This window comes from Hydra vulgaris, chromosome 14, assembly GCF_038396675.1.
Source record: "Hydra vulgaris chromosome 14, alternate assembly HydraT2T_AEP".
Classification (NCBI taxonomy): domain Eukaryota; kingdom Metazoa; phylum Cnidaria; class Hydrozoa; order Anthoathecata; family Hydridae; genus Hydra; species Hydra vulgaris.
In genome coordinates this window covers 36770799-36791977 of record NC_088933.1, presented here as the reverse complement: position 1 = coordinate 36791977, position 21179 = coordinate 36770799, and the positions used below count along the sequence as shown (strand labels likewise).

At 26.5% G+C, this 21179-nt stretch overlaps 1 protein-coding gene across 1 annotated transcript in view; it reads right to left on the bottom strand.

The window, feature by feature from the left end:
- The window catches only part of LOC100215691 (dynamin-1-like protein), a 61029-nt gene extending 47030 nt beyond the window's left edge, over positions 1-13999 (bottom strand). Inside the window, exons 1-4 of the mRNA XM_065817770.1 lie at positions 13816-13999; positions 13630-13687; positions 13259-13363; positions 2917-3041 (exon numbers count right to left, since the gene is read on the bottom strand). Of these exons, the coding sequence (XP_065673842.1) occupies positions 2917-3041; positions 13259-13363; positions 13630-13687; positions 13816-13917 (390 nt within the window). The 5' untranslated portion in view covers positions 13918-13999. The remainder of the gene's footprint in view (positions 1-2916; positions 3042-13258; positions 13364-13629; positions 13688-13815) is intronic.
- Between the last annotated feature and the right edge of the window lie 7180 nt (positions 14000-21179).

The window sequence follows — 21179 nt, the reverse complement described above, 5'->3', positions numbered from 1 at the left end:
TCTGTAGTGTTAATTTTAAAAAACTATTGAGATTGTTCAGAAATCTCTAACTATTTCTTCCTCAATCTGTCTCAATATTCCTTAATTATTCCTCAGTCTGTCTAGAATAGTACTATTATATTTTATTATTCTTACTAATATACAAAGCCTTTAAATCCTTAATAAACTAACTTCTAATATCTCATCTTGGGTTTAAAAACTTTCAATATGGATTTCAATCCTCTCATTGTACTGGTGACCTTTATAACACTTTTATAGTGAATTAGCTGGAAACTGGGCTATCCTTTCTAATCACAGTATTAAATTTACCACTGATGGACATTATTCTCTTTTTTAATCTTATCTTTAAGGCTCCATTTTCTGATGATTTAACTATATACTTCATTTCTTGACAAAAAGTCTTTATTTTTAACCATGTAAAACAGGCAGCCAATCTTGAATTTGATTTCTCTAATGTGACAGCTTGGGGTCTGCAGTGCCTGGTGAATTTTAACCCCAAAAACACTCTAATTATTATCACTAATAATTATTCCAATATTCTTGATATTGATTAACAGCAACTTACCTCTACTTTGTCTTTTTCATTTACTACTGACCTCTAATGGAGACCATTTATATATATATATATATATATATATATATATATATATATATATATATATATATATATATATATATATATATATATATATATATATATATATATATATATATAAACATATATAAACAATTAGGGACCTCGTTTCTATGTTTTATGGTAAGACCTTTGTATAAAAAAATTTTTTGCCAACCTTAAAAGATTGATGTCGGCAAATTATTGCCGCCTTTATTTTTTCTAATTCCGAGGGTTGATATATATATATACATATATATATATATATTTTACTTTGTGACTGAATATATATATATATATATATATATACATATTCAGTTACAAAGTTACCATCTCCTAAGGTTTCTTCTACTGTGTTTGTCTTCTATAAATCTCTTGTTTGACTTTGTATAGAATATTATCATATTTAGGCTGGTTCTTCTAGTGAAGTGAAGTTGTGAAGTTTTTCTAGTGAAGTCATCTTTCAAGACCCAAAAAAACATTGCCAATATTGTTGGCCCTGTACTAACTAAAGGGCTTGAGCCTTTGCTCCATCTCTATCTTTAACATAAATACTACCACAAAGATCATCCAGACCATAATTTGAAAATCTGGAAAATTGTTCAGATAAAATATCAGGAATATATTTTCCTCCTAATTTTGCTTTTAGCTGAGTTATTTTTAATTTTTTTTTAAACTTTTCTTAGTTTAGTATGAGTGATGAGTAAAGAAGCTTAAAAAACAAGTATATTACAAAATATATACCTACACTTGTATGCATGGAAAACGTTTTGGATATCCAGAAAAATTAAAAGTTAAGAAAAATATTCGAAATTCTGGAAATACCCAGAAAAAGATAATCCCTGTACCATGATTTTAATTTAATAGAGTATTGCTTGTTCCATAAACAAAAACTTGATCTCAACACTCAGCAACACTCACTTTTATTGAAACTGTTCCTTCATGTTTAAAAAAATTTTATAGATCTAGTTATTTGAGCGCAACAACTGTGCTTTGGAATTCTCTTCCATCTTCATGTTTTCCTGGTATATACAATTGCAGTTACAGCTTTTAAAACCTTCTGTCACATTCTTTCTCTTGAACTGACTTCTTTGTTTTCTGTTAACTCCTGACTTAATTGTTGCTCGGAGCCTTGTTAAGAGTGAATTTGTTTAAAAAAAAATAAAAAAATTACATTTAACTATAAAGTCAATTAATGAAAAATTTGTAAATTTTATTACTATTTAAAGAATTTGCACCTCTACCTTCAAGCAGTAAAATAAATTCCAATATTTAATGGTATTGTGTGGAAAAGTAATATTACTTGTAAAAGTAGGAACGTTAAATACTTTTAAAAATGCTTATCATGCAACAAGACTACAAACAACAACAAAAAACATCTGAGACTTCAAACAAAATGCTTTCAATGTAAAACTAACTTTGCCTATTTAAAAAACATTTTTTCTAATTATGATGAATAAATAGCCCTCTAATTTTTATTATTTTGATAAATAAAAATAAATAAAAGGTACTGTAAAAAACCTAACAACTCAGTCACTTGTGTTTAACGGGAAAGTTCACACCTACTTACTTATCAATGCCACATATTTGGCTGGAGTTTTTTTTTTTTAACATTATTGCTTCTAACAGGGCTGCAAGCAACCACTATTAGAATTGGAACTTACTGGAATGGAAAAGATGATTTTTATAGAGCAAGATAACGATTGACAGACAACTTAAAAGATTGCACACTATATGAATCAGGAAAACAAGATAAAGGGAGTGAATTCCAAAGATCTGATGTTCGAGGAAAAAAACCTGAGGAATACAAATTTTTGGAGCACTTAGGAAAAGTCGCAGTAAAAGGATGAGACTTAATTGAACAATGAGTAACACAAGAATGAATTTTAGTAGATGGCACAAGTGACACTAGCTCTTTAGAGCAGTGCCCATTATAGTTTTTATAGAAAAGAGAAAGAGAAGCAACATTACAATGATGTAATAATGGTTGGAGGTTGGCTGCAATGGCAGGTTTAACTATGTTTACAATGCGTTTACAATTTTCTAAAATCGAAAGGGCATCAATTGCATCAATCAGCTGGCATCTAATGCTAAAATTTAAATTTAAGTTCATTTAATGATGGTTTATTTGGTTAACAACTATTTAATATATACTTTTATGAAATTTTTTTAATTAAGATTCAATTTTATTTTATGCGCAAGAATGTATAAGATATACACTTAAGTACATATGTGAAATAACGATATATAATAATAGAAGATGTATGGATTAAATACCCATGTGTTAAATAAATAAATAAAACCTTTTCTTTCTTATGTAGAAACTTTCCCCATTCCCCTGATTCGTGATCTTCATCTGCAGATAGAATAGATTGTGAAACATCATCTTCATGTACATTTATTTCTAAACTTTCATCTTCTGATTCAACTGTGTTCATGTTAAAAAAAAAATTAATAAAAATGCCATAACTAATAACATATTACTTATAATTTTTTTCACAAGTATTTCATACTTGACTGTAGCACCAGTAATTTTTTATATTAGACATCTAATGAATATTATTTGATAAGTTCTTAAAAATAAAATTAAAAATAAGTTCTTAAAAATAAAATTAAAAAAAACAAAAAATAAAAAAAAATAAAAATAAAAAAAATATTTGATATTGTTTGTTTCCAGATGGAAACCAAATCAACTAAAAAATTTTTGAACAAAACTGACAAAAAAAATTTGAAAAGTCACTAGATAAACAGGTTTATTATAATACCTTGCTAATGGTGTAACTTGTTTTTACAGAAATGTTGTTAAAAATTTAATCATTTTGAGTCAAAATAGAAATCGCAAACAATACATTACAACAAAACAACCACACTGCATCATTTTTTGTTAAGATATTGTATTTGTTTACTGACAGTTTTTAATTCATTCTTACTTTTAATATGTTTAAGTTGTATTTAATGTCAATAAGCAGGTTAATTTTACTAGAGTAGTGATGGATTCAATTTAAACCCCCCTCAATTCGAGAGGCTTACAAATTTTATATGGTCATAATTTTTGAACGCTAAGAGATAATTCATTGAGACTTAAAATTTATTGATGAATATAAGCCTAGTTGAGAATAGTAAAAAAAATATTTTATCAACTTGTTGCCCATCACATATAGGGTGGGGGGATTAAGCAATTTTTTGCAAAGCATCCTTTTTTGACATAAGTATAAACATTTAAATGTTTGGAGTTTTCTCCATTTCTGGAAGTTAGTTATCTCAAACACCATGGATCATCACTGATCAGTCACTGTATCATGGATTGGTCACTGTACTAAAGATATCTATCAACTCATTGATGTATTTATTTGTGTGAAAAGTCTATATAAGCTAACCAGACTTTTTTTATTTTAGTTTTATTTAGTTTTATTTTTTATTTTTAATGAATTCTACAGTAAAGTGTTTTTCCTCTGGTGTCAAAACATGCAGATGCTACTTTTTGATATTAGCAGTTTTTCCATATAATCTCCGATTAATGGTGCCTCGATCTTTGATAAAAGAAAACATACCAGTTTGCAAAGCAGCACAGACTCTCTTGTTGTGCTCTTTGCCCCAAGGCACAGCTTGTTGAATCTGAAGTTCTTTTTTATTTATTTTTTTCCTCTGGACTTTTGCCTCTGCCTTTGAATTTTGTTTCCCAACAACTAAAGGTACTTTTCCCACTTTTATTAAAAATTTTGGTTTACCATTAAAATTACTTATAATACTTATAACTATAAAATATATATGGTATAAAGCAATTGTATACATAAATACACATTAATTGTATGCCTGGAAAACGTTTTGGATATAATAAACAAAAGTATAACATTTAATAATAAACAAAAGTATAATATTTAATAATAAACAAAAGTATAACATTTGAGTGCCTTATATGTTAAATTAGCAAGAAATTTATTTAATTAAGGTCTCCCTAAATACATCATATTAGAATTCACCATAGGAGTTGTATGGGTTTTTTGGGGCTTTTCATGCCTTTTCGTTTATAATAAGTTTGCAATAATGTGTGTACAAATACTATGGCCCAAAAACAAAATGTTTACAAAATTTTGAGTGAGTCTGATAAACAACTCTAAAATTATTAACCAAAAACCTTCTTGCGGTATTTAAAGGGTAACAACCAAAAAAAGAAATTTTTCTTTGAACCACAAAACTTTAAATCTAAAAACCATAGATTGAAAAATATGGACATGGAAGACAATCCTATTAAATTGTTTTTAAGTATGGAAAGTTTTAACACTTTAAAAGTATCATATATTTAGTTATAGGGTACCTTATTTTTTTGTAGTTTTCAAGGCGTACATACTTGTATAGGACAATTTAAATGAAAATTCTCAATATTTTGTTGAACAATAACAATAAATATTACCAATATTGCAAAAATACGGTAAAAAAAATATTCCTATGCTATAACTGTTAAGCAGTATATCATATTGCAAGAACTGTGCAGCACCCAAAAAAATGGCAAATGTTTTAAATGAATTGAATTAGGGCATGAGACGAAAAATTGTACTAAGTAACAGGGAAACAATCAAGAGAGCACCAACAAGAAGCCATGGATTAAGCACACTTGTTGTCATTCATATAAAAATTGATGGTAGAACCATGAAAATTATTGTGGATACTTGATGTTCATCTATCAAAAAATAGTTTATGATGATCGACTTGTGATGTTAAGCAATTTATAAGTGATGACATTTGGGGACAAAGTTCACAAATGAGTTGGAACAGAAAAGATTTCTCTTGAGATCCATGGTGGTCCAGGTGCAAAATCTTGGAATCCATGGGGTCGAGGTGCAAAACTTGGAAGTTCTAGTAGCAAGCTTCTGACCCTTTGGAGCAGATCTAATGCTTGGAATAAGTTAAAAACAGTTACTAAAAAGAGCCATTATTTTTTCACAAGGGAAGGTACGTTTTATTAGAAATGTGTGTGGGGCAGTAGAAAATAAAATAAAAACAAAACTTTCAAGAAATCAAGAAGCACGTCCATGAAGCATTGTTTCATAGAGTGGAAAACAAAATGAATATGGAAAGATAAATACAATCCCAACCTATCTGGAAAAACAGTGGCTCAGTATACATTTCTGGACAACAATAAAAGATAGTTAATGAAATATAATGAACATACAATAAGACCACTAAGGGGTCAGCTTTTACTGACGGCAGTGGTTTAACGAAATAAAAACAAAGTGTGGTTAGTACTAGACTGGAAGGAAGCTATTAAATTCATTGAGTTATTAAAAAGAGATTCAGACATCTAAGTAAAAGACCTCCAATCATTGATCTGCATAAAGTATACCTCCAGCTGAAAGCGGATGAGACATTCCATCTGAATCAAACTGCAAGGATTCAGATAAAACAATATTGTCTGACACAGCTTGGATGTGGACTCATTGTGACACTGACGATTACAAAGTCCGAAGTAAACGTCAACATCAAGCAAGATGAAAAGGTGAAGAAAAGGACATCAACATGTGTGGATGATATTTTTGTCAATAAGAATGTGGTGAGCATGGAGTATGTTAGAAAGCTTTTTTCAAAATATATCTTAAAAAGTAAAGATTGTAAAAAATTGGTGTTGACAGAACATGAGTGTTTGGAATGACAGTAAAGGCTGGAAAAAAATGATGCGGTTGAGAGGAAATCAAATAGGCAAAATCCAATGGAAGTTGGACGTTGGTAATTGGATCAAGAAGGATGGTGTTTTCTATTTGAGAACAACATTGTTTTCTATTTGAGAATCACAAACTTGAGTGTGCGGTTGGTTGTGAGTTGTTTGAAGTCTCATTAAATGGAAAGTATTTTCTCTGATGATTAGATGATGAAGAGACCCATAGTAAAAGAGTTTAAAATGTGCTTGAGGAAGTTGTGTGGAGAATATGAAGTGCGAGCAATGAACATAAAATGTGGGTTGAAGCTATCTCATTAGCAATAGAAGTTCTGTTCAAATTGGTGAAGCTACTATCAAAGATGCAGCATGGCTGCATAAGAACCACTTTGAAGTTCATATAAATATAGTAAAAACTGGACACCTTATTGCATGGTATTAATATGGCTTTTAAACATCTTCACTTTCAACAAGGCTGCAAGCAACCACTATAAGAGTTGAAAGTTACTGGAAGATGAAGTTTATAAAGCATGTTTTAAGTTTTTGAAGTTTATAAAGCATGCTTATGAAGTTTATGAAGTTTATAAAGCATGTTTTAAGCGTAGTTTATAAAGATGAAGTTTATAAAGCAAGATAACGATTAACAGACAACTTAAAAGATTGCAAATTATATAAATCAGGAAAACAAGATCAAGGGAGCAAATTCTGAGCAAAGAACTGATGTTTGAGGGGAAAAACTAGACAAAAAAGAAATTTTGTACTTAAGAACAGTCACAGTAAAACGAAAGGACATAATTGAATGACAAGTAACACGAGAATGAATTTTAGTAGATGTCACAAGAGATGCTAACTCTTTAGAGCAGGGCCTATTATAGTATTTATAGAAAAGAGAAAGAGAAGCAACTTTACGATGATGTGACAATCATAAAAAGTTGGCTGCAAGGTCCAACTATGTTTAGAATACATTTTTGCACCTTGTCTAAAAGAGAAAAGGCATCATTTGAAGATCTGCTCCAGGTATGGAAACAGTATCTTATACAAGGATGGATTTGAGATTTATAGAGATAAAAAATAGAATCTGGAGTAAGAAAGTGGCAAGCACAATAAAGAGATGCAACCTTAGCAGATGCTAATTTTGCAATGGATTTGGTATATGGGCTCCAAGAAAGATCGGAAGTAAGAGTTAATCCTGGAAGACAAAGGGTAGATGACTCATTGAGTACATTATGTTCATAAATATAGGAAGATCTAGATTGTTGTGATAATGATCAGCTGAAAAAATTGAGTTTTATCTGAGTTAAAGAGTTAGTCTTTTGCATGTAAGCTCAAAAAATTGCAATTGTTCACAGACTCCATAAAAGTCATTCACTGAACTTCTGATGATTTAATGGTTAAATCAGGACTGAAGTCAAAAGCATCAAGTGAACTAATAATATTAATATTAAGAGTAATCATGTTTCAAGAGTTAGTTGATGAATACAACTTGGATGTTAACATGAGGCAGATATCATCAAAAGACAATCTTAATGAGTGTACCTAATCAGTAGATGAAAATATTGAAACTTGAAAGTTCTATAAATAATGCCAAAATCACTGTGGCAAATAAAGAATTCATTTTAGAAATACACTAGTAGACTGGCCATTTTAGAGTTAGACAAACTTTATGCTTTGTTCAGAAGAAGTATCCATCTGCAACAGAAGAATAGGTATACAAGAAAACTAAAGGTACACAAGTTATAAATGTGTACACAAGTACAACTTAAGAGGTACATAAGGTACAGCGCATAAATGCACTACAGTTAAATAAGTAAAATGGTAGATGTAGAAATAGAAGTTAATGATGACGATCTGAAAAACAGCAAAGATGCTGAACATGCTGATGATAACTTGAATCTGGACAGATGATAGTGAGAATCTACACCCTCAACAAGTGAAAGTGCAGATCACTCAGTGGCTAACAGTGAGATCCAGAACACTGTTGTGCCCCTATGTCAAAGCAAATGAGAAGGACAAATACCTCTCAAATTCTACAAACATTAGTGATATTGAATATGATTCTAGGATCATGGAGGACCAGACTTGGCCAGGAAGGTGTGCGATTTCAAGTTTTTATATGATCACGCAAATAATATTTTGTTTTAATGATTTAACCACAGTTTTTAACAAAAGCACTGACAAATTAGTTTTTAATGACATTAAAGATAAATAATTTCAACACGTTTATCTTTACTAACGTTTTTATATTAGAAAAATGCTTTTAAATAAAGTAGCTAATGATTTTAACTAAAGTATTATTGAAAGTTGTATAAGTTTTTATTTATATTATTTAATTATATAAGATTTTTTTATAAATAAAAATAAAAAAAGTAAAAACTTAAAAAATAAAAAAATCAAATTTTATTAGTGACGACTTTAAACAGCGAAGGTCCCTTTAATAAACTTTATATAAGAATCATTAAAGTTTTTGTTGAAAAGAAAGAAAAAAAAGACAGTAGTAGTAGTCGGATCAGTATGCCACGCGGTCTTTCAAGCAAGGTCTGCAAGCGGATTAGAGCTGATAAATTTTTAGTTTCAAGAGGAATTGATATTGATCATTGTTTAATCTTACTATAAAACTATAAATAAATGTTTGTTTGTCATTGGTTGTTTGTATTTTTCTAATTTTTATAGCCTGTTTTCTTTACTTTAAATAAAATAAGACTGTTATTTGTGGTTATGTAAGTTTATTTACATAAATTTGTGTATATTTCAGTATATTTTATATTTCTCTGTACCTAAATTTATATTTTCTCTTAGAAAAAAAAAAAGGTATAGAAAATAGTAAAATAAAAAAATAGAAAAAAGTAGTAGAAAGTAAAAAAAATTAAGTTGGAAGTTGTCAAAAGAATGTTGTGTTATGCTTCTTTTTAAGGTATTTGAATATATTTTTAGATTTTTAAATTTGTTCTTAAACTGTTTCATCCTTTTTATTACTTTAGATAAAAATATACTAACTGACATTGCCAAAAAAATATGAATATTAATAAATCCTAAATTAAATTGTTAGAGGTTTTTATTTTGAATAATAATTGTAATAAATTGTTTTTAATTTTGTTAATTAATTTTTGACCTTAATGGCAAACTAGTGGTTGAGGCTAATGAGTTAAATTGTAGAGGTTTATATATCACATATTCTAAAGTGATTGCATTTGATTCTTTTTTTTTTTAATACATTGCTTAAAATAAGGCATTTTGAATTCTTTTCTTTCTTTTTTCTTTTAAATTGTTAAATAAAATGTTTTATAGATAAGAAATCAAGAAAGATTCAACATTGTGTTTTTGTTTTTATTACCAAATAATATCTTTGTTATTAGGATTGCAAGTTTTTGTTGATTTTTACTTGAACATTATTATTTATCTTTTTGTAGATATGTTTACCACTTAAGACAAATAATATTTTGATACTTTTATTCAATTTCTTTTCTCTTTTTTTTTCGGATGGTCGATATTAGGCTTATATAAGTTATTAGAAGAAATACTATCACTTTAAAAATAATTGATAATTTTTTGAAATGATTAGAACTAGGCAAGCCTAAATTAATTGTCATCAAAATATAAGAAATGCTGCTTGGTAAGAAGAAATTAATTTATACCTAAATTAGTGCATCATGGTTAGACGAGTTAAAAGTAATTATCACATAAATAAAAGAGATAGTCAAGATGAGATTAATCATTCTCTAAATGTACGAAATGCTGCTAGACAGTCAGAATATATTGTATTGCAATAAGTGATACTATTCTAGATTATAATTATTTAGTAGAAATGACCTAGATCTGTCAGCATTACTGTGCTTAGAATTTTTTAGAAATAGAAAGGTAGCTTTGCTTCCATTTTCACTATTTCTGCAAGATTTACAGGAAGTTATATCTTAATTCCAATATCAATTTTTTTAAATATATTAGAACTTAATATGCCTGTCTTTATTTTGCTCTATTTACTGACAATGTGGTTTAACCTATAAATCATAGGCCGCCATGTTTTAAAATATGTAGTCAAGTTTTTCATTGTGTAGAAATCTTAGGCCAGATCAAGATATTCCCCCAACATTATCAACTGTATATCTCTGACCCACTTGCAGCAGTAAATTTTAGAAAGTAATAACATTGCAATCAACTTTGCTCACATAATTTTATGTTTCATTTGCAAACTATAGTTAGTGAAGTTGCTGTTGTATTCTTTGGAGATAGTGCTGCACCTGTTTCCAGGGAAGTTATTTACCCAAAGTTCATTTTAAAAAAGTTAATTTAAAAGTTTTATTGAGAATGTCAGCTAACTTGGATCCTACGGTTTATTCACTTTTTTTTTCCAAGAGATAGCATCATTGGTGTGCAATCCTGAACATGCAACATTGGTTAGAAATCGTGTATCTCAATTTTACAATAAATTTAAAGTTGAAATATAGTCTTTGATTAAAAAAGATCACAATTTGTATGACTCTTTTACGTTTATTTATAATTCAGTTGTAACAATTGCTATTTACACTAATAACTTGAAGTTATTAGTGTAAATGGCAATAAATGGCTTAAAAATTGTTGCTGTCAAATAAAAGAGATAGATCTAGGTAGGATAAAATTAATCGTTGTTAAAATGTAAGAAATGCTGCTCAGCGAGCAGATAACTTACTTGTAAGAATTCAGTGTCAAGCAGTGTTAATGTCTGTTAATTCAATTTTACTTTAGACACTTGAGAACAAAGCAAAGTATGAATTTTTCTATTTATAATAATATTATTTATATATTTATAGTAATATATTGAGTGATTTATAGTATATATATTTATAGTAATATTTAGATTTGTAACAGTTTATAACAACAATTTATAAACAAACAGTTAATAACATAAATGAAGCCAGAACTTAATTAAGAAATGCTGGGAATTTATCTTTTAATCAAGGTAAAAGTAATTTTGTTTACTGGTAACATAATAAAAGCAGTTACTATTATCTATTGTATTTTTTTTACTTTTTTTAACATTCTGCTTTAAAAACACTTTCTTTCTCTCCCTCTTTCTCTTAGATGAGATAGAGAACTAATAAGACTTATTACATATTTCTTAATACCACAATTGATAATGACCATTTATAAGAAATACCTTACAAGTTGCTTGCTATTTTCTGATGTAATAGTTCAAATTAATAACTATAATTGTCCCTTGATTGTTCAAATATTGTAACAAATAAAATCTTTTTAGTTCAAGTATTTTAGTTATTAAAATATCTTATTAAGTTGTGGTGTTATCACGTTGTATTGTCTATCCTTTTTATAATATTTTCTTTTTTAACTATTCTGGAGACACATAGTAATGTAAATATCTTATGCTATGCGCTATTGTGTTTTTTTAGATAATATATCAAGTAATTAATGTGTTTTTATTGTTATAAATGATTTAATTATAATAACCCGTATTACAGGTTGCTTACTGCTAGTTAATATAAACATTTATTTTTTATTACAAATGTTTTTCAATATAAAAAAAGTTATATCAATTTTTTAAATAAACAATTTAATTATTTTTTCTTTTGTGCAAAGAACTGTTAAGATTCTTTTTTTAAAATTTAAAATGTGCATGTTTTTTAAACAATTGTCACTTGTAAGTTGTTACTTTATTTAAAAAGGGTTTCGCAAAAATTATTATATTAAATCTTATTATATATCATTATATTATATTATATTATTCATATTATATAAATATATATATATATATATATATATATATATATATATATATACATATATATATATATATATATATATATATATATATATATATATATATATATATATATATATATATATATATATATATATATTATTATATTATTATATTATTTTATATATAAATAAATATATATTATTATTATTATATTATATTAATTATATTATATCTATATATATATATATATATATATATATATATATATATATATATATATATATATTTATATATATTATATAAAAAATATTATGTATATTATATAATATATAAAAAAATTATATAATATATAAAAAAAAAATATTTCGCATAATATTATACTATTAAAACATTAATAATACGATAAGCTTTTTTTTAAGTTTCTTTATAGATTAAGTTGAGATAATTTTTTAGCGCATTTTTAAAACGCATACAAATTTTAAAACATGTTAACAGCCAAGTAATGGTCAAGTAAAGTAAAATCAAATAGTATTTATGTGCTCATATTATGACATGAAATCTCACGCCTTCCTGGCCAAGCCTGGAGGACTGTAACTGTTTTGCATCAAAATAGAAACTGCTTAAAACTTTAACTACATTATTTTTTGTAATGACATTTATTAGTTTAAACAGTTATTTTCAATATGTTTAAGTGGTCTTTAATGTCAATATTTGTTGATTACATTATGTATGAATTAAAAAAAACTTTGTATGATCAGTTTTATTTTTCTAAAGAGATCTATCAATTCATTGATATATTTCTTGCATAAAAAATCCACATTTTTGTATTAGTGTCATTAATTAGGTTCAGTGTATTTTTACTTGTATTTTACCAGATATACAAAAAAGTTCATATTTTCTCGCATTTCTTGATGTTATATAAATTGTTTGTTTTTGTTACAGTTAACAAGAAATTTTGTTGAGCTTTTTTTGTTTTGTTTTTATTTTTATATTGTAACTACATAGAGCAACCGACATGAACATTTACCAATATTAAAGTTGTACTATAAGTATAATTTATGCAAGAATTAATTATATCAAAAAATTAGTTTAAAGTTATATCAAAAACATCATTATTTATATAGTTTAAAATATTATTATTTATATAGTTTATATATTTATACAATCTAAAATATTATTATTTATACAGTTTATATTTATATCTAAAATATTAGTTATATCTAAAATAATTGAAAAAAAAATTTATGCAAAAACTAGTAGATTATGCACTCTATAGCAAACAAATACTTAACAAAACCATTACCATTAGATTGAAAATTATAAGAATGATTTTCTTCTAGCTTTTTTAATGTTTTGGGAACATGGATCAATTGTAAGATTAATGGACGCCTAGTAACAATTCCTGATCCTAAAAAAAAATATCAAGTCGTAAATAAATTCTAAATAAAGATAAACATTGTTTATCTTTTGATGTCCAAAAGAAATATTTATTCAAATTTTATCTTATTTATTTATTCTTTTTTAAATTATAATGAGATTTAAAAAAACTTTCAAAAAAAAATTTAAATAAAATAATTTAAAATATTTATAAAATTAAGTTATTAAAGTTATTTAAACAATATTTAAAAAGCAGTTTTAAAAACTTTATGATTATAAAAATGCATTTAATTTTACCTCTTGGTAGGAAATCTTTTCCAACAATGTTTTCTAAAACAGAACTTTTACCACTACTCTAAAGTAAAAATAAATGCATTATCATTGCTGTCATCGTGATCATTATGATCATCATCATCATTGTCATCATTATTATCATTAGAAGGTTAGGTTTTATATATTACCCATCAAAAATAATGAATGTACCTGGGTTCCTACAACAACAATTTGTGGTAGTTGAATAGCTTCAGATCCAACAGTATTAAATACATCTTGTAGTTTGTTTATAACAGGAATTAACTGATCCATTTACTTTAATTTTATTGAACACAATGTACTCATAACATTTGCTTGGCATTTGTTAGTTTCTTTTAAAAAATAATTTGAGACTATATATATATATATATACATAATATATATATATATATATATATATATATATATATATAGATATATATATATATATCTATATATATAAATATCAAGCCTTCTCAGGAGATGCGTGTGGTTATGACCACGCACATAATATTTTGTTTTGATAACTTTGCCATGGCTTGCATGTTTGAAGTTAGAGCGTTAAAAAAATGGGCAGAACAATCAAATGCAGTTTTAACATAATTAAAAATTAAAAATATATAAACTGGAAAGTGAAATAAAAAACTAAAAAAAAAAACTAAACTAAAAATATAATAAACTTAACAAATGATAAAATGAATAAAAAAAAAGCAGAAAAAATAAAAGCATAAAACCAGTATATCATTTTATTTTAATTTAAGTTTCGCTACAAAAAAAATAGGGAAAATCGAAGTTTCAAAGTTAATTATTTTAAACTTAATTGTTTAAAAGCTTAAAACTTTGATATTTTAAAACAACTGTTATATCGACACCCAATGTCAATATAACAGTTGTGCCTCATAAATGACACAACTAACCAACTTAAATGATATATCAATGTTGCAATATATAAAAAATTATTTGCTTTAAACTAAAAATTGAAACAAATTCTAGTGCCCTAATTGATAGTTCAAACTAAGTTTGAACTATCAATTAGGGCACTTTTTAATTAAAAAATATATATAATTTCATGCTTTTATTTTCTCATTTTTTAAAAACATGCAAGTTATCAATATATGCAAAGAAACCGTGGCCAAATTGTAAAAAAAAACTGTATGCGTGGTCAAAAAAAGGCAACTGACCCAACATGTCTTGTGAGAAGATTTGATAAATATACATATATAACCATTATATGTATATATATCAAATCTTCTCATGAGACCTGTGGGGTCAGTTGCCTTTTTTGACCACACATACAATTTTTATTTTTTTACAACTTGACTACGGTTTTTTGCATAAATTGATAATTAAATTATTAATGTATTTCTGAAATTATATATTTTATAACAAAAATTTCAATATGAAAAAAAAAACTATATTTGTGTCATCGTTAATTAAACTATTAATGTTAAACTTGAATATATATACATTTCGGTCAGATATTTATTATATTGTTTTTGCCCATGTTTACATGTATACTTAATATTTTGTTTATACAAATCAATGTTCTTTGTAATTCTATATTCTATGAACTCCATGTTTTTAATGGTATCTGTACTTACACTTCTTTACAATTTAATTAGCTCAGCCTAATTTCAAACAACAAAAAATTCTGGAGGAAAGACACACAATATTCTGAAGTGAAGTCACATTATAGAGTCTGAAGCAAAGACACAAGTTTGATTAAATATACATTCAATAAAGTTACAGTGCAGAGGGTATCAATGCAAGATGGAAGTCAATCTGAGCATGCTGAGCCACAGATTGACAAAATTGAAGAAATTCCAGCAAAACAAGTCTGGCTGATTAATTCTTCTACATCATCATTATTACTCTGACAATGTATTGATGAAATTGTACAGTCTATGCCCACTGGTGGCACATGAACAACAATTACCAACAGGCATCAACACTCAGCCAAGTCAGTATCTAGCAGAACCAGAAATAAATAAACACGCTAATCCACTACAGAGGTGGAGTAACAACATGAAAGGATTGCCAGCTCTGGCAACAGTAGTACACATTTATCTGGGCGTCCCACCGACAAGTGTACCATCAGTATTGCTGGGGAGGATCATTGCCTCAATGATCTTCGTAGTTCACTCCTGCCACATAATAAAGCTCGCCTAATATTTCTAAAGTACAATTTGAAACTGATAAAAGACATTGTAGAAAAATACTGAAACTGAAGTTACTTTAGGGGTCGTCCATAAAATACGAACGCTTTTTTAACATTGACCCCCCTCCCCTCCCCACATTTTGCAAGATACTTTTTTGAGTACCCTCCAACACCCTAAAAGTACCTACGCCTTTAGCCTATTTATTTAACATTTTATGATATTTTTTTAATTAAAGTCTCCTTTCATATATAATCAACCTACTGCCCTCCGATTTACGCCAACCACTGTCCTTATTATTTATGCCATCTGCAGACCCCCTTTTCCCGTCCGAGCGTACGTACTTTATGGACGATCCTTTACTTCACTTTTCAAATTAAAAGTTTTAATCGTTTATTAATTATTTTCTTATGTTATTATGTTATGTGAAATTGTGTCCTTCTATTTTAATAACAACAATGAAGTTTAACAGAAAATAGATGTCACTTGGTATTGAGAATGGTCAAGATTGTTGACAATTCTCAATATCAAATAGGGATGTACAGGATTTTGGCTCCTGCTATTTTGTTTTGAAATACAGTTCCAGCTGGATATATATATATATATATATATATATATATATATATATATATATATATATATATATATATATATATATATATATATATATCAGTCTTATTCGTGAAAGCATTGCCTTGACCATCTGGCCTGAGGTTTTTTGTGGGCTACCATTCAATTTCAAACAGCAAAGACTGGTATATATATATATAATATATATATATATATATATATATATATATATATATATATATATATATATATATATATATATATATACATATATATATATATATATATATATATATATATATATATATATATATATATATATATATATATATATATTGATATTTAAGGCTGTTTTGTATTATAATAATAAAACAAAACTCATAGTCGTAAAAGAGTGCTCAATATTAAAAAGATACTTCAAATAGAGCGATATACATATATATTAACGAAGAAAAAACAACTTTTTCTATGGTACTTTAAGTTTCATGCCTATACGGCAATCATCAGCCATTGAATACCTGGTATAGGTATTCAATGTAATAATTGGTATTCAATGCCTGTTGATTGCCTTTTAGGCATGAAACTTAAAGTACCATAGAAAAAGTTGTTTTTTCTTCGTTAATATATATGTATATGTATGTATATATATATATATATATATATATATATATATATATATATATATATATATATATATATATATATATATATATATATATATATATATATATATATATATATATATATATATATATATATCAAGCCTTCCGGGAAGCACGTGAGGCTGCACACGTTGTTCATCTATGCCTAAAGTAATTTTTTTTTAAAACTTCACTAGTAAGCGTTTTAAGAATTTTAAAAAAGGCAAAAAAATTTGCTATAAGAAACTAGAGAGAATAAAACAGCAATACTCAAAGAAAGAAAAAAATTTTTACGAAATAGAAAATCTAAATAAAATAAGCTATAAAAAATTGAAAATTAAAAAAAAAAATGTCAAAAAAATAATATACCTTCTATTTCACTTATTCTTAAAATTTTACTTATCTTTTTTTTTTTTCTTTTTTTTCAGGGCCTTTGTTCTTTTCCACTACCAAAATTGATACAAGTCAAGGAAAAACGCAGATAAGAATATAACGAAAATAAAAAAATTTTTGGTATACAATTTTTTCGCAAATTTTTCAGTCAGTATTTTGAGGAAATATTTTATTATTTGCGCTAGAGACATCAAAAAAAATTTAATTTGTTTTTCAAATGTGTTTGCTTTACTTTAAACTTTACTGTTTTTATCAATGCACAGGAAAGCGAGAAAACTTATTTGCTACTAATTTGTAAAAAAATACTTATATTTAAATATAAAAAATTTGGTTGTTTTCACTGCCCCAATCAAAACAATTTGCTCTTTTGTTGGATTATCCGAATTGTGCATTTAAACCCGATAGTTTATTTCCTGATGAAATATTTTAATGGATGATGCTCCAAAAACTTGTGGGCTAGTGCATTGTTAATTTACTGAAGTTTTTGAAGAAATTTTTAGGAGCCTATTTAAAACTTTTTTTTAAGTTTTTAATAATATGAAAGCAATATAAAAGAAACAATATCAGACATACATCAAATGCAGTAAATACATATATAAAAGAAACTTTGTTATTCCTTTATTGAATTTATTATATCATTACAAAATTTATTAATTAAATAATATAGCAGGCCTAGTTAAGAAGCCTTACGCAGCTCGCATTTTGCCTGCGAAAAGGCGATTTGCCTACGCGTTCAGCAGTTTTGCGTTACGCAAAAACTTTTATCTTTTAGAATATTTAAATTATCTTTTGATGATGTCATTAACGTGACGTTTATTTAGAAGAAATAAAGTCGTAAGTAAAAGCATTTAACCTCAATTGTAAACTAATAGATTTTTTGTTAAAGAAACAGTGTGTTTAATAATTTTTTTAATTGTTGTTAAAAATTAGTTAAAAAAAAAAAAGTGTTTTAAGTTTTATCTTAAGGAATTAAATATATAAATTCCTTTGAAATATAAAAATTTTTTTTTGTCATAATAATTAAAGAAATGCACGATTTATTTTACTGTAAATATTTTATTCATAAGATTTTGTTTATTGTTAATTCAATAACGTAAAGTTTTAATGACGTTCGTTTAATTTATGAAAATAAATTATGATCACGAATATGTTATCAGTAAACTGATAAAAAGTAAAAAAAAAACTCTTTATTGTTTAAAACATTAAAAAGAGTTCACAAAATAAATGAGAAAAAAATTATATTAACAGTTAATAAACTAATCAAAAACCAACTGTAAAATCACAAGAAAATAAGCAAATATTATTTTACATTTTCTGAAAAAAAATATTTTTTTCAAAATAAAATTTAGTTCATACTTTAAAAAAAATTATAAAAATGATTTTTCAAATAGGAACTTAGATTTTATTTGTAACTTTTGTTATAGTGAGAAAAAAAAAACTGTTTGTATGATTTTTAACGCGTTAATAAAATAACTTTAATTACAATCCTGTATTTAAAAAGATGCAAGTGACGCAATATAAATTCTAACGATACAAAATATATTTGCTGAGTTACTTAGAAATGCGTTATGTGTTTTCGTTACACAGCAAAATCTCTTAACAAGGCCTGATATAGCATATAAATAAATAACAATTTATTTTCTTATTTTCCTATTATGTAAGTATAGAGATAAAACATTAAATATAGCATTTTTAAAAGCAAAAAGACATCAAAATGAATAAACGTAAGACAAAAATCAACAATATTTCCCATAGTTCCAGCATACATGGTAAATTAGTTTCTCAATTATACGGACTGATAAAAATCGCGATTAAATTGCATATCAAAACTTTCAATTGTTAAATTTTTATAAAAGATAGTATTTTTTTTTTCATCAACTTGTATCAAATTTGGTAGCTAAAAAAACTCTAAAAAAAAAGAATACAAAAGTTGTATGAAAATTAAAAAAAAAAAAATTCTTTAAATTTCTTGTATCAATTATTAAATTTTCTGGTTTATTTAATTAAAACCTAAAAATTTTGTTATAATTTTGTTTCCTTATTTTAAAGTTGCTTTTTTTTTCTAAGTAGATAAGTTTAGCATTGAATTATTGAAATGCTTTTTAAGTTAAAAGATGCGAACTACCATGGTCAGTGTGTCTAAAAAAATTACTTTAAATGTGGACAAACAAGCCATGCGACCACACGCACCTCCCGGGAAGGCTTGATATATATATATATATATATATCTATATATATATATATATATATATATATATATATATATATATATATATATATACAGTGCTCAAAGAGGAGGAAAAAAAGTAACAGGATGGTATTCGCCAAATTAAAAAGACCATCCCGCCTAATAATTGTTATTTATAGAGGTATATAAAAAGGTGGCAGAATGGTTTATACTTTATAAAAAGTATAAATCATTCCGCCACCTTTTTATAAACCTATATATATAACTTCGAGCACTGTATATAAATATATATATATATATATATATATATATATATATATATATATATATATATATATATATATATATATATATACATATATATATATATATATATATATATATATATATATATATATATATATATATATATATATATATATATATATGATATATATATATATATATATATATATATATATATATATATACATATATACATTTATTTATATATATATATACATATAATTCATATATATATAAATATATACATATATATATATATGTACATTAGGTATATGACAAAGAAACTTTTTTTAAAATTTTAATCTTCCTGATGTTGCATTTGATAAACTTTTACCAATAGATCACTGTTTTGAGGTTTATTTCATTGGATCATAAAAAAACCTCCCTCACCTAGCACCTTATCACTTTTAACTTTTTTGATTTTTAACTTGATTTTGTTCCCAGTCCTGACTTCCTTATGCTTGACATTGATTTTTAAAACTGTAAATATATAATATTGTATATTGTATAGTTGTTCATATCATTCAAACAATTTTTGTTTATTTGCAGCATTAAAATCTGCTGTTTAGTGCTTCTTTTTGAAAATATGTCCTTTAAAAGTAAAAAGTCAAAATCAGCAGTGAAAGCAGCTGGTGAAATGTGGACACAAAATTTGAAATCAAGCACGAAGCGCCGTCAAAATATACCACAGGTAAAACAGGATATGAGCGACAAATTGTGTAAAATGCCTTCCAACAGAGATATCGTTGGAAGATTCTTGGGACTCTTTGATGAATTGAAAGGAAGACATGAACGACTAACAAAAATATCCGAGGAATTGATGAATCTTCGGCAGAAGTTTAATTTTCCTGTTCTTTCCAAACAACAAGTGTCTGCTAATGTTGACAAACTTATCACATCATTTGAGAAACACAGAAAGCAACCAAATGCAGTATTTGAAGAAAATCTTGCTCATCTGTTCGGTATAACAAAACAGATGGAAATTGGCTTTGTAGTGAGTACAAACAACTGTACAAAGTACAAATTGAATCAGATGGCAGGGTGGGATATACAACTATGAAAGTGGCTCCTATGTCAACAATCCATCCATCAAAAAGGGCCAAAAGCACATCAGAACCCTTGACAAACTAAGCGGTTATCTCCATACCACTTGCCTGCGATAGTGAATCTTCTGAGGAAGGAAGCAGCAGTGGTGACTCGGAGGCAGTTCCAGGAGAATCTTCCAGAAAGCGTGCAACACGCCAGTCAACTAAGTCTGCTGCCAAACTAGTGTCTAGTCACTCTTTGTCAACCAGAAAAACATCACGGGTGCTTCAAAGTCTG